The following is a 15,342-nucleotide window of genomic DNA, read 5'->3' on the forward strand; positions in this document are numbered from 1 at the left end:
GTTCTTTCAGCACAAGGTAATTTGGATAACATTGAATGTAGATTAGATCCATATATTAATACTTACGAAACTTGTTCATTCTAAAATTGCTTTGATAGGTTAGCTCCTTCCCATCACTGGATGGGAAGATGGCTACATCCATAATTTAGATTAGTGTGTCTCTTTTTTAATATTTTAGTCTCGAGACACTGTGGAAAGCAACAGGTAGAGGATGTCTCAAATGCTTTTTTAGCATGCTTCCAGGTAAGCCTGGTGGTAAGTACATGGAACATCACTTGTGGGATCGTGTATTTCCACTGTCCTTTTCAATGTCGATGTGATGCTGCTGAGATAAATCATGGGAAACCTCAGTATCAGGAGTGCAGAGATGACATCCCGTTCTGCTTCTCCTGGTGCGAGTGGCATAAAAGCTGTCTCTGAGTGTCTGACTAAAATCAAACTGTGTAGTAGTTAAATAGAGATGACGCTAAATGGAGGAATGAAATCCACTGAAGAAATAGCAATTTCCATCTTATCTTGTGTTCAGGAGTCATTTTGCTTGTGGCTTCTCCCTTGGTTCTCTTTGGCTTCTTTACTGTCTGCATTTTCAGGGCAATTTTTCCTGAGATAAGCAGAGAACTCATCTGGTAACTTGACTTGGATAATCCTCACGTTTGTGCCTTCCATTCCTTACTAGCACAGTGCAACTATATGGACCTTTAGAACAGAAAACTCTTGAATTCTTGGAGTCTGTCCAATATGCTGCACGGCTGGGGGCACACCCCATTCGATTGCTGCCTTGCCCCTGGGGCTCAATACCAGCTCAGATTCAGTGTCTTCCTGCTAACCTTTGAAGTCTTCTGTGCTGGGTGTCTTAACGTTTGCTTTGGGTGGTGATTGTCCCTCCTCGCAGCTACATTCCTCAAGGATCTGTTCTTCAGGTGGCAGACACACGGGAGCAGAAGACAAAGATTGAGTCATTAGCGCCGTGGCTTTGGCGTTTGGTAGTGGAGCCCCCAGATCTGATATCCTCGGGAATGAAGTGCAGCGCCCAGTTTACCTGTTACACGTTCACACAAACAAAATTAGAAACTAGAAAAGAAAGAGACATCAGTTGGAAAATTGGCAGATGGGAGGAGGTGAGAATTATGTTTTACAAGAAAAGCCTGGCCCATTCCACTGACTCAGGAGAGCAAAGAAACTTGGATTGATACCCTGTCATGAAGCACTGGGGCAGTACGGTATTGAGAGTTTAATGAACTTAACAAAGGGAGTTGATAAGATTCTGCCACATAATTTTCTATGGGGAAAGTGTATCTGCTCATACTGGGGTTTTGCTCAGGACACTGGGAGGAGCTTGCTTCCGTACTTGCCTCCCTCTGCCCTCCAAGTTACCCTAACATTATTGCTTCAGTAAGCACATGCCTTTCCCCACTTTGTTATATATTAATGTATATTATAGGTATTATGTTTTTACCCCACGCCTTATCACACTGGTTTACCTCTGTTAGGAGTTGAATGCAGGCAGTGGTGAAACTGGAAAGATCTGAGCCTACCAGTTCAACAACTGGCAAACTAGGGAAAGCAAAAGAGCTGCAAATGTCCAACTCAAACCTCAAGCGAAACAGACAATGCAGCTGTTCTGCATTGCAATTTAATTTCCCCGGCTCGTTCTTTCCCTGCCGTTCTCCTGGGGGCTTGGGCTGCTTGTGTGTTGTCTCCAGCGTGGATCTCTCTCTCTGTGCTCCAACGCGCAGGCCACCCTCAAACATCTTCCAATAGTTTGGTTTTCTCTATCAGTATAAGCTTCTAGAATGCCTGCTCAAAGCCTCGTCATCTCAAGATGGGTCATATTAAGATGGGACATACAGTATTAAAGCATATTCAGAATACAGCTTTTAGGAATATCTTTTTGAGTCTTAATTCAGTTCCATTGCTGCGTCTTTGCCCCCTTCCCCTTCTCTAAGCAAACGTAAGCTTTCTGATTGCATCTTTCCTCTCTCTACAACAGATGTATCCGTTTATTGAGCTTTTGATGGCTTCTCTTCGACAGGCTGCACTGTCCCTGAAGGCCATCCATAGGCTCCTCATTAAAAATTTAAGTCATCCCTTCGTCCCCTGTTCTCCTTTGCATCGTTATCCAGTCTCTCATCTTCCTCTGCACCTGCAAGCCTTGTCTCTCAGTCCAAGTGCCAGCAAAGCGAGCGCAGAGATGGGGTGCTCTGCTGAGGTATGGTGCAAAGGTGAACAGAGACGGGGGTGGCACGGTGAGCTTGCCAGTCACACTGCCCGTGGAAGCGTGGAGTTACCGAGATCGGCGAGGAAGATGTTAGAATGAATGCAGCGGTAGAAATCTGGCAGCAACAAAATGGCGCACCAGAATCTTTTAGCTGTGCACTGTGTCTTGGTAGCCCGTACCCGAAGGTACAATGCATAGATGACGTAGCAAGCTGAAAAGGTTAATTACAGCTTTGTCACTGGACAGAAAGACTGTGTTTTGGAAGGGTTACTTAGGTATTATTATGGTGTTGTCTGTAAACCCCTGTAATTTATACACTTGCTTTTTTTCTGGTAGGAACAGGGAAGAAAATATTTAACATATACGCTAATCTTGCATATTAGTTTTGTTAATGAATTCTCGGAACAAAGTCTATGCAGGAAGTTCAGCTTGCTGAATCTGTCAGCTTTCGTATGTGTGGTCTTCATTTATTGTTTATTTGACCCCTAGTTACATTTAGGTAACTCAGCAAAGATGTGGACTTGGGTTCTTGCTGGAAATTTATTCTCATGTCTCATCAGTACTAGATTCTTGACTTTATTTACCACTAAAGGGAAGACAGACTTTACCAATTCATATTGCTGTTCTCTAGAACATATAGCAAGCACTTTTTAGTGCCTTTCTTCAGTGTTTAAGGGTCTAAATACAAAAGAAAGTTATAATGTATTGTGTTGCCTTTAGTTTCTTTTATCTCCCAGTACAAGATTTATAATCTTTAAAGGTGTTTTAGAAACCTTCAGATTTTTTTTTAACAATGAAAAGGTAATTTCAATGCACAGAGTCATAAATACCCTAGTTTATTACAAAAGGCATAAACCCATACTGTGTTCATCCACGGTGCCGTTTTAGGAGATGGGGTGGACCTCACCTCCCACCCCTTGCAGCCATGGGCTCCTGCCACTTGCTTTGTGCCAGCCGTGCTGCTCGCCAGCCCCCTCGCAGGGCTGAGTCAGCTCCCGAACCCAGTGCAAAGCGAACCCAGCAAAAAAGTGGGTATTTTCAGGAGGGTCAGCGAAGTGAGTCAGGTCGTGCAAGGGGAAGGGGGTGGCTGTGCTACAGAGAACAAAATCTTTTATGTCTAGCCTCAGTTCTTATGGTATTTCGTATGAAGATATTGAAGTGTTGTTGACTGTTGGCCCCATACTTAAAACTCCCATGTGTTAGACTTTCTCTGTTCTCTTTATCTGAAGTTCAGCTGTTAGGATAAAGTTGTGTTGCATTTCACAGAGTTTTGCTATACAGCACAGTAAGCATTGTGATGATAGGCATTTTCTAGAACGATTATCATAATTATTCATTTATTAAAAATTATTTCAAGAAAGCAAAATAATGCCCAATGTGATCTATGTACAAGGAATAAAAAAATGCCCTCCCATATTTACAGTAAACTTTCAACCATTAGAAATATGCCATTAGAAATTAAAATCACATCACCTAAGGACAGCAGCTTAACTCTTCTTTATCTTCAGCAGCTTCACCAGTTTTGCGGAGAGCCACTTCTAACTCAGAGTAGTTCAACAGCTCCCCACTCATGACCCCATATAACCATACCAGGAACTAAATAAACCCTACTTAGTAGCAATTAAAGTGATTTAATTTAAAACACAATGACAGATGCATAATGGGTTAATTACAAAATAAGTAATTAGCAAATAGGATGGAAAAGGTTAAAGGTTGTGGACTTTCGTTGTTTGCTTGGAAGAGGTAGCAAAATCATCAGCGATTAAACTTTTTTTTTTTCTTTCTGGGCCTGATTCTATTATTGTTAACTGTAAATGAGGCAGCAAACAAGAAGGGAGGTTTGAAAAAAAAAAAGGAAGAAATCACTGCTTTATTTGACATACTGAAAGGCTGTTGTTAACACTGAGGCTATGTGATTTGTTTTCAGTCTGCACTGAAAAGTAGGTTTGTGTCTATAATGTTTCTATTTAACATTAGGATATACGCCTGTTCTGAGAAGAAGTAGTCATCGTCTCTGCGCTCTGCACTGGGGCCCCAGTGAGGTCAGGAAAAAGGGTATAAGGAGTGGTAGAGGTTAGAGCACACGTCTTAGAAAACTGCCTGCCTTAAAGAGCAAATGAGCAAATTATTTGGTTGGGAATATGCCATAATGTGTTTGTTCTCCACAAAAAATGAAGATCGAAAGGAACAGGATATTAAACAGGGTAATTTCTGAGCTGTGAAAATCCTCAGCTGAAATCCAGTTAACTTTATTCAGTGCTGGTCATATAGCCAGAGCCATTACAGAGGGTGCAAGCAATTTTCTGTTAATATAAGCAAAATAAGAGCTTCTGCTTCATTTTCACAAGTATTATTCCTTCTCTCCATGACTCCTGTCTGCCCAAAACCATAAGCAAATAGGCTTTTAGATCGTTTTAATACAGTCATATTTTATGACCACCAGCTTATTGCCAGGTAACTTGAAACTCTTTATTTATTTATAATAATTATAAATATATTTATGTATCTATAAAACATGTGGTTTGTATTTTGAAATTTCAGAGGGGATGTTTGCATAAACCTTTCTCCAACTTGAGCATAATTGTTACTGAAGTCACTGAATTTTTTCTTTTGAAAAATAAGCCTTTGGGTAAACCTCAGAAATAGCAATATGGGCTTCTCCATTTCAAAATATCAATTAAAACCAGGCAGGAATTCTCCTTTTTAAATATAGCTCTAACCTAATTACATGTCCACCAGTAACTATTAGCATCATTTAACCAGATTTCCAATAACAGTCACATTCTTCCCTCATGTCTTGTTCTGTTTTGAGCGTGGTTGTCATGTGCTCACTTCCCTGTCACTTTGCCAAACCATAATAGTTAACTCTCAACTGATACATGTCAGTCTAGCCCCTTAATCATTTGACTTTACTTGACTGTCCCTCCTTTTCTATTATTGGTACTTTTTTGTGTCTTCATCGTGCCTCCAGGGATGTTACCTGCCTTACTGCTTGTCCTAAGGCCTGAATCTGCACATCGGAAACGCGCTGTCCCCTTTTGGTGCATACCATGCTGTCAATGTCTGTCTGACACCCATTTCCCTTGAGCTGCTTCTGCAGCGGCAAGCGATCGCTCCAGGACTAGCAGTTTGACTCGTAGGAAGGATCTGTGCAGATTTTTAGCTAGTCTTTGTCCCCCTACCATAGGTTTTGCCGGCTAGGAATATAGATTTCAGAAGATAACTAGCTTTTTGTTCTGGTCCATTACCTTAATTTTGCAAAAAGTAAGCTTCTTCAAAGTTTTCCCCCAACTGTAATTGAATTTAAGCCATACATTTCAGGTCTGGAATGTGTGTTGAACATATCAGAATTTAGTGGGTTTGCAATCAGCTATCAGTTTTTAGGACAAATAGATTCAGGTCTGGAAACTCATCAAGTCACATAATATGCAAAACCCATGAAGTTAAATCCATAGCTGTAATATCATCTCTGTTTCCTTTTCCAAGGGTTTCTGCAGAGTTCTATATATTTACGTACTGTAACTCAAGGCCTGCAATATAGGCAATGACTTTTCAATATTTAGAATTTATTTTTTAAACTAAGTGGTGACTGTCTGAAGCTCTGGTTAAGAAAAGCAGAAAGCCTAAAGCTGCATTAATTCTGCTCTTCGTATCTGAACCTCTGAAAATAGCTCAAAAAAATGCCAGTACCAATCTTTAGGGTAATACTTATCCCTATTCAGAGTGACATTTGTAGTTTAGAACATACTCATTTCTGCTTCGCTGATTTTTTAAGCACAGCGTATAGAAGATGCATGGACAAAATGCATTCTTGTTCACAAGATTCATCCAGGTATATCCCCTCCTGACATTTAGAAGACATTCTCTTTCTTAATCGATTTCATCATGAGGGTGGAAAATCACCAGTTTCTGTAAGTCTTGAAATTCGGTATCTTTGGGATTATCTGATGTTAGCCAGTTGTAGAGATTTACCGGGTAATTCAAGACAGCCTTCATTTAATATGCGCTTCGCAGTGAGTAATAAGAGAAATTAGCATCGAAGATAAACTGTCCCTTGTTGAAATTTCAGGGAGAGCTAATGTTTCCTGGGTTGACAGAACAAAACAGACAAACAAGAAAAGTTTTACGTCAAAGCTGTTGTTTGGATGAAACTCCCATAGGCAGAAGAACGAACGGTGAGCCTTGAAGTGTCTCGAAGGCACTACAAAAAACACAGGAATAATCCCATAAATACAAGGTCTTTTGTATTATCCCTTTGGCTTTTCTATCATCCTTGGCCCTCCAGGATCCTTGCTCAACTGGGTATTTATGCAAGTAGGTAGGAGTCTTTCTGAATTAAGGCCTAAATCTCTGACGGTTAAAACATCTCTTAATGCACAGTTACAGATCAGCTACTCTTTGGCGGATCTGGCTGGCTTTCTCTGTAAGGCTTCATGTTAAGAAAGTCCCCCACGGGGAGTAAAATGCTGGTTATCAAAATAGCGGCCGAACAGGACTGCTGCTAGTTTGTGCTCCTCTCATGCCCTCCTGTGTACACATGTAGTAGGCCAAAGCAAAGTGCCGGAGAGCTGACATTCTGCGAGGGGACGAAGTAAAGCAGAGAGGCAGCTGTGGTCCACTACGCTGACTGTGTTTTAAGCCGAATAGAAGCAGATTTCTTAGAGCCTTTACATCTTAGAGCCAGTCATCAGCTCCACACCATGATAATGAGTGATTTGAGATACTCTGTAAGTGAGATAATGTAATTCATTTCTGTAAGTACAGAGCGAGAGAAGCGTTCTGTGTTCAGTTTTCTGCTTGATGCCCAAGTGGTTTAAAGGTAATGTTGCAGCCTTCCCCTGCATACTTTCAAAGATAACTATGAGATTGCCTTTCAGGCTACTAGGAAACAGGCAGAAGTACTAAAACTCTTTTTCTTTTTGGTTATGATGAAATCAATTATTATATTTTCCATTAGCTTATAAAAGGATGCATTTACTCAAATACAGTAAGACATTAAGTTCTGATGAAATCATAAAAACAACTTCTATCTTGCTTTTCTTTTGCAATACCACATTTTGTGGTGCTGTGTCTGTTTTCTGTAGCTACTACATTTGACACAACAGCTTTGTCTTTCAGCTGGTGCTGCAAACTGTATGCCATAGCCAACCTCTCACCAGTGTGGGACTACAGGAGGAATTACTTTGTCCATCTAAATTAACGTTGTTCATCCTGCAGTTCTGCTTATTGAAACACAAGTGCTTTCAAAAACCTGTGAAGCGGTGAGGTTATTGTTATAATTTATCAGGCTTCTTGTCGGCATATAATAATTTTCTAGCTTTCATGCTGTAGAATAGCTGCAGATGCCCACACAGAGCTGAGCACATACCATACTATGCTCTGATCCTGACTGAGGCAGAGCATCTGTAATCTTGACTTGTTAGTGCTTAGCAATTTTTAGAGTATTTAAGAAGCAAGTTAAAATAGGAAATTCTGAGCCTAAAAGGTAAACCCAGTGCCCTATTCTAAAGAGCACATGTTGAGCGTCTCGTCTCTGTGTGAGGAGGAAAGAACAGGATTACTCAGAACTGCTGGACGTCCATGTTGGGAAGCTCAGTAGCTCCTTGCCTTTCGATGAAGTGTTTCAGGATAGACTGCAGATGTTTGTACAGACAGCGCACTGCGGGTTTGCTTTTATGCTTTATTGCACCCTTTTATGTCCTCATGAGTTGAACTAGTCGAGCAATAAAAAGCATGAGTCAAAGTCCACTGCTGAGCTTGTGCCTACAAGCCGGTGCTGATGGGGGCTTTTCATTAAACCTGTCTAGAAAACTAGATAGATTTTTATTTCTCATATGATGCACAGTGGATTAGCATGTTTTATGAGGGAGAGAATACTGCTCTGCTCATTATATAGCAATATATGCTTTATAATGAGCATGCACCATAATATAGCATGCACCGTAAGCCATAGCCTAGTAAATTTTTCACTGAAGATGTCTTAGTAGAAAATCCTCTGTATAACTCTGCTCTAAAATACTAATTTTGCTTTGCTGTTAAGTATTGAAATGTTAAATACTGAAACAAATTTTAAAGTTCAGTTAGGCTTCAATACAGCCTATTGGCTACCTTGTCATTTTTTCTGATGTAGAGTTGCTGATGTTCGGATTTTTCACTGAAGATGAAGTTAAAAGTGAGAGCAACTTTTGCGGAGGGAGTTTCCAGAACAAGATGTTCAGATGATACATCCCACAATTCATCACCCCCAAGCTGAGATAGCCCCCAAGAAAAACAAAAGTGCTGTAACTTGTGCCAGGGCAGAGCGTGAGGGACCGGCATCCTAGGGCGCTCGGTCTAACGGTGCCAGACCTTTCCCCTGCGCCCCGTTACAAAACCTGTGGGCTCTGCTGTCCCGCTCTGCACCCTCGCCTGCTCCCCACTGCATCCCAGGACCAGGACAGGCTTCCCCCTCCCTCTGGGTCTGCCAGCAGCCCTCCCTTCCTCTGGGCCAAGGCCCCTCTCCCAGCGAGCCAGGAACAGTCAGCGTTGTGTAGGGTGCTGTATAAGGGTGCCGGGGGCCAGCTGGGGATACCGGGTGTTGCAGGGGGCGTTACGGGAGGGACTTGTGTAGGTGAGCCAGGTAGCCCTGGGGCCCTCTCTCTGGCTGTTGAAAGGGGATGTCAAGAGACAGCCCAGTGAAGAACTAGGAGCTGGATGGCTTGTCAGAGCTTCTGGAAGGTGCAGAATCCTTTTTCCTACCCATTCCTGCCTTGGGAAGAGACCGGACGCAGCAGTGCTGCTCCCCACTGCTGCCTGGGGCAGCCGCTTGCCAAGTGGGAAGGGAAGCCTGAGGCTCACGGGAAAGCGTGGGTTCGTGATACGGACAGGGACTGGGATTCAGACCATAAAATTACTGTGCCCCTGGCCTAGGGGAGACTGACAGCCACCACCTAAACCTGGAGCAACAGGGTAAGGTTGAAAATGCCCTCATCCCCTGAGCAGCAAACCCTCTATACTATAGACATCAGTTAATCCAACACATCTGTGTGAAGGAGGAGGCACTTGGTCAGAGTGGGAGAACGCATTGATTAATGTTAGTTCATTAATTGCCTTTCATTATGGGAAAAGAAAGTAAGTGCCGTAGCTGGCAATACGGCTTGACAGTGTTTCTAGACTGGAGACCAAAACCTGAGAATTAATTCCAAATACATTGTTTTCAGGCCAGAGGAGATGATGATCCCAAAGATGTCTTTTTTGATATGGGGCAAAATAGGATTATTTTTTCCTGATGCAGGGCTGTAGATCTGAAAGACAACTCAGTATTGGAATGAGCATTTTGCTACTTGTGTTTGAGTTATCCAGTCTGAATGTGAGGACTACCTTGTTTAAAAAAAAAAAAAAAGAAGAAAAAGTGGGGTTGAACTCGAGTGATGGAGAAGGATTTGCACGCTGCCTGGTCTGCTGCCTCGGCTCTCCGGCGGGGACATCATGTGGGATGCGGAGGTCGCAGCCTCTGAAGTCAGTGCTGCGTGCTCGGGGCTTGTGACTCAGAGCCATGAGACCTCAGCTAGATCTTTGTGGGCAAACGAGGGCTCGACACAAAAAAAGATAATCTAATGAAGCCCGCTCCCTGTGATGTTAGCAAAGCTTAACCATAAAAATTGTGTCACTTTTGGCAAGAAAGAAACTTATTCTGCAACGTCCGTGAAGACTCCCAGACATTATTGGCCTGATGTGGTGGAGCCTCGCCTGTGACTCATCTGTCTCCTTCCCCGCTGTGCCCGTTTGCCTTGTAGACTCTGGAAAAGAATCTGATTTCCTCCAGCATTTCCCGCATCTGTGCCTTGAAGAGGAGCTTGCTATGGTGAATGTAGACACCGCTTACTCTTCTTGCTCACGTAAAGCAGCAGCCTGTGCTGGGCCTTCAGAAGGCAGTCGAGGTTTTGGGCACCAGAATGGGTAAATAGTCCTCTCCTTCCACAGCATTTACATCCACGTGCCACACTCCTCAGAAGGAAAAATAGAAATTACTTCTGGCTTATAAAGCATAGGATAAAAGCATCCTTTTAAAAGCATTTCTGATACGTTTGGGAAAATTATTAAAACCATCTTCAGGTAAAAAGCGGGTATTACAGGCGGGCTCAGTTACTATGATTCTTTTGGTTGTTGCTAAACCGAGGTAGTGGAGACGCTAGCTGGGCAAGATGCCATACAGTCACGCAGCAACACCCAGACCTGCTCCGATAAACTTATTTTCTAGACAGATACGGGGAGAAAAAGAGGATGCGCACCCTTCATTTTGAACTCTGGGATTCAGGAAGGCTGTGCCAAAGCCAGATCCATTAGCGTAACGCTTTAAACAAAAGACTATCTTTTCCTACAGTCATTTCATAATTAGTTTTTTTGCACAAGTGACAGCTGCCTTCATGCCAAGTCCAGGCCTCATCAGGGAAAATGGCAAAGCTCCCAGGATAGCTAGAAGTTTTCTCTTTATACAGAATTCATTGAAGAACTTTGTTCTTTCTCCTTTTTTTCCCCTCCTTTTTAATAGATTGGTGCAAACCCAATAATTTTAGGATTAGTAACAAATTATTTACAGGAGGGGCAGAATTTTTACTTAAAATGCTCAATTGTTTACTTCAAGAGCACTTGTGTGTCACTGAGTCACCAAACCACAGTTAAATTCTGGGAAACAGCTTATTGTTGAGTTTCACGAGGTCCCATGACATGGTGAGATGGGTCAGAGTCTGATTTTAATTGGAGGCCCAATCTAAATTTGTATCCTCTTTAATCTTTTGATTGACAGGCTGTGAAGGATTTTGAAGTTCCACAAGATGTCAGTAGCAGAGGAAAGATCTCGTAATCATTGCCTCCGGTTGTATTGTTCATACATGGGAAACACCAAGCGGAGTAGTTGCTTTTCCCCCAAGAGTTTCAGGAGATGTGTCTGTTCCGAGCAGAGCCCAGGCAGAGCGCCGGGTGGTTTGCTTGGGAGAAAAGCCAAGGAGGGAGAAATACAGTGCAACGTGTCTGCTGGAGGAGGTTTTACCCGTTCCTGCTGTAAAATGTTTGGTAGGCTTTACTTGGCACTTGCTTTACAAAGACAGTAAACATTATGGCTTTGGGGGTTTTCCCCTTTTTTCTTAGGTTTTGGTTTTTTTTGGAGGGGGGGGGGGGTGTTTTGTTTTTTGAGTCATGAGGCAATTCTGAATCTTGGGGTATCGGTTCATTTCGTTTAAAGATTTACCAGCTATGCCCGGTTACTGCGACGAGGCACGAAGTGATGGCAAAGATAGGGAATACACGACGGAGCAGACAACGGAGCTGTTAATTCGGAAGGCCGAGATTTGCGTGGAGAACCGCACTCCGCCCCGCCCGGTGCCGCCGTGCGCCCGCCCGCGCTGTGGGCCCTCCCGCTCCCCTCCCGGCTGCTCCGGCGCGCCCGCCAGGGGGCGCCGCCGCGCCGCACTGCCCCGCGCGGGGCCGGGGCCGGGGGTCTCCGGGGGAAGCAGCGGGCAGCGGGGGAGCGCCGCGCCCGCCGGGCCGTCCGGGAGGGCGGGCAGGCTGCGGTCCTTCCTTGCGCCTCACGGCCGGGCAGCCGGCCGGCCGGGCTTTCCTGGGCTCGGGGGAAGGCGCTGGCTCCCACCCCGTCTCGAGTAACGGGAAGCGAAGTGGCGCCTGAGGCGAGGGGCCGGGGCGGTGAGGGGGCGTCCCGCCGCCATCTTGTGGAGCCTTTGTAGGGTGACTGCAACTCCTCGGGTGTCTGAGCGCCCCAGAGGGTTTTCGGCCCTGGCCGGAGAGGGACGGCGGGGGGGCTGTGGGTGTGTTGATGAGCTGAGGTGAGACTGCGAGGCCGCGTCCCAGATACATTAATTACACGGTAGATGCGAGTGCTGCAGTTCACCTGCTTTCCCATTCTGGCGCCTAAACAGAGCAGATGTGCTCGGTGTCCTTTCAGCCTGCTGCTGGTGGAGGATGTTTATTTCGAGGACAAGGAAGGGAAACCCTCCCTCTGTGAAGAGACACTGGTAGAGAGGAGATCAGAGGCAGGGCTGTGGTGCTGGGTGAAAGAAGGAAAAACCGAAAAGTTTCTTAAAGTGAAGACCAAGGGATGGTTTCTTAACATAAAATGTCGATCAGGACAATGTAAGGGGGGTGCTAGTTCTCCAGGAAAATGTCACTTGCACGCTGACAGTAAAAGATACGCATTTCCTGATGATCAGTGGCTCTGACCCTGAGCTGGTTTTCCACTGGCATTAGTGGGGTCAGTTGTAGGGCTGGGATTTCTTATTTAAAAATTCTAATGAGATCTCGTCTCTATTCTGGAGTAATGCCTTTAGGATTGTCTCCGCTTGGATTGGATTGGATTGTCGGTGCTTAAACTAGGGAGTGAGCCGGGATCACCCAGCTGGCCACAGTGTTTTGGGCTGGGATGGCGGAGCGAGGGCATGGTGCCTGTGACACCTCTGTCTGAAAAACGTTATGGCTAATATAAATACAGATACTGCTGAAGGAAGGTGCCCTGACTGGTATCAGTGATTTTCTCTCCTGACAAAAAATTGGCTTGCAAGGCTTCGGTCTTTGCTACCAGACAGAAAAGGAGTATAATCAATATGTCAGTGTCTATGTATGGACATGTGAATGGGGGAGGCAATCTAAATATTAAAACTGTGACTTGAGGATGCCAAATCCAGTTCTTCACAGCTACCAGTATCTCCTTAATAAAACAGAAGATGCCATTGTTCAAAACTTTAGTAATAAGTACATATAAATTAGTTTTCTACCAAATGAGTAAAATTACTATTTACATCTCCAGACTTTGTAACTAAGTTGGTAGACTTCTGAGTTTCGGGTGATTGAAGGAGAGTCGGTGTAACTGTAGACTGAGAATTTCTAATTCCTTTGAGTCCTTTTTCTTACTGAACCTGAGACTAATGGACATATATGATTAGAAACTAAAGTAAAAAACAGTTAGCTCCTAAATTTACATATTAGACCTAAAGGAGCTTCTGAAAAAAAATTAAAGGGAAGTGTTCCATGAAGTGAGCAGAAGCATTTTTTTTCTGCATCAGTAGCTGCCAGCTTTTTGACCTTGCTTCCAAATCCCTGTTACCCACAGCTCCTCCAGTCCACCATGATTTGGACCTGACTTGCATTCATTGCCTCATGCAGTTCAGCAAGTTGGATTGAATCTAGTGTGTTAAGCCATCAAACATGGACTGTGGTATCTAAGATCCAACATGTTCCATCCTGTTTAAATGATAATAGTATTCTGCAGATTTGCATTTATGGACATATTACATGGGGGTTTTTTCCTTTTTTTGGCAGGTGACTTTGGTGACAGAAGAAGAACGAGAATGATTACATATCCATAACTCCCAGCAGTATGTCAGGTAACTGTATTTCGCAAAAGCTTCTATGCAATATTTCTTGCTTTGCTGGAGTGATTATAATTAAATATTTACTGCAAAACTTTTGCAAGTTCTGAATGCATTGGTGCTGGAAATTGAAATCTTTCCTCTACCCAGAGCATAGAGATGTGGGGCACATAGTAATCTTCCCCAACATTTTTCCACTTAAACTCTGATGCTCCTTGATTTTCCTTCAGAAACAAAGTTGGATTGTATTTGAAGCACATGTTCCAACTTCAACATTTCTCCTGAAACTGCCAGTACAGTGACAGTTTCTGCTGAGTATGTTGGCCTAAGTTACTTTGTAACATGGACATATCCCCTGAGGTTCAAAGTGAGATGGTCAAATTCATTTTACATAGATTACCAAGTACTCTTCAGATAATAATTGACTGGGTCTGCAGGTGGACTGGAGATCCAGAGATGAAATGACCATTAACCATTTTAAGTCTCCTTAACCATCTTATCCCTGCCAGTTACAAAACATTTGAAGACTATACATAAATTAACTGTGTCGAAAAACCCATATATTCTAATCCCAGGAGAGGGTGTCTAAAAAGATGCAGTTATTACATGGAGATCATATAGAAAGCTAGAGAATTTCAGACTTCCAGAATTTGTTTTAGTATTCATCAAATTTCGTAAGAAAATAAAATATTTTTGCTGATACTGTTTGTCAATGCATATTTCAAGAGCCAAATGCCATAAACGGGACCTTTTAAAAGCCCGTTTGTAAAATGCAGCATGTGCTACATAGGGAAAGTCATAATAAACAAGACTGAATTCCTGGTGTTACACTCCAGGGACGGTTTATTTTTACTGACTGGGCAGATCAAATATCCTTTGCCTTAGAAGGCTCCCATCCTTTTGTATTGGCCAGCAAGGGGTAACAGCTGCATTCACCACCAAAGCTGGTCTTTTAAGTTTAGGGTCCTAGATATGAGGTGGAGAGTAAAATTCATGGGGAGAAACAGAGGAGTATTTAAATGCGTGCTTTCATAGTAAAATGTGTTATTTGATAATATGCAAAGATGTGTCATTTGACTTCTGTTTTTATGGTTTCTCTGTTGTCCATCGAAGCGGAGGTTAGGCGCAGATGAATGTAAGATCGAGGCAGAGGGCATCGAGGCTCTTTGTGGAATAAAGTTACCTGACCCTTTTGATTGGTGTGTCAGGCTCTGGACTAGCATCACCACCACATGAGGATGGGGAAGGAACTGGTAGCCTTAGGCTACATTGGCAAGGAGTGTCTTTGCATTCTTCTGCAGGCATGCTAGGCATGATAATTTCATTTAGCAAATACCTGGTTTTGGAAGCATTTAAAGCATTGACATGTAACTCAATCTCTCCAGCTCGCTGATGTGCTCTGTTCTGTCTCATAACTGTGTTTTTTGACCTTTTACTACAGGGCTTAATTTTGGTGGGGTTTTGGAGGGACTGATTAGGGGCTTGTGCTATGCAATGGCAAGAGATGGAGAAGGAAATGCAGAGTACGCACTTCATCCTCACCTTGTCCGTTGGGGGTGTAGCTTCCTATGGTGGGGCCTTTTCTGGAGAATTCCCACTAGCACTCTAACCTGACCTGTCTCTCTAGACTTCCCTCTGGCTGGGCAGCTCTGCTAAGCTCAGTGGAACACAAAGCCTAATTGGAAGGACCTACATTTTCTGCATTTCTTTTGAAAGAAGTGGGCTGAACAAATATGTGCTAACAAAATAATTGCCAAGTGAAAAAAA

The 15,342-nt window shown here is 43.4% G+C and overlaps 1 protein-coding gene across 18 annotated transcripts in view; it reads left to right on the top strand.

Moving 5' to 3' along the window:
* Positions 1 to 15,342, top strand: part of THRB (thyroid hormone receptor beta) — a 177,254-nt gene that overhangs the window by 111,460 nt on the left and 50,452 nt on the right. For all 18 annotated transcript variants that reach the window (XM_075419013.1, XM_075419010.1, XM_075419012.1 and 15 more), the window contains one exon: positions 13,526 to 13,590. In XM_075419013.1, coding sequence (XP_075275128.1) covers positions 13,584 to 13,590 — 7 coding nt within the window. In that variant the 5' untranslated portion in view covers positions 13,526 to 13,583. The remainder of the gene's footprint in view (positions 1 to 13,525; positions 13,591 to 15,342) is intronic.

Source organism: Opisthocomus hoazin, chromosome 4 (assembly GCF_030867145.1).
Source record: "Opisthocomus hoazin isolate bOpiHoa1 chromosome 4, bOpiHoa1.hap1, whole genome shotgun sequence".
NCBI classification, from domain to species: domain Eukaryota; kingdom Metazoa; phylum Chordata; class Aves; order Opisthocomiformes; family Opisthocomidae; genus Opisthocomus; species Opisthocomus hoazin.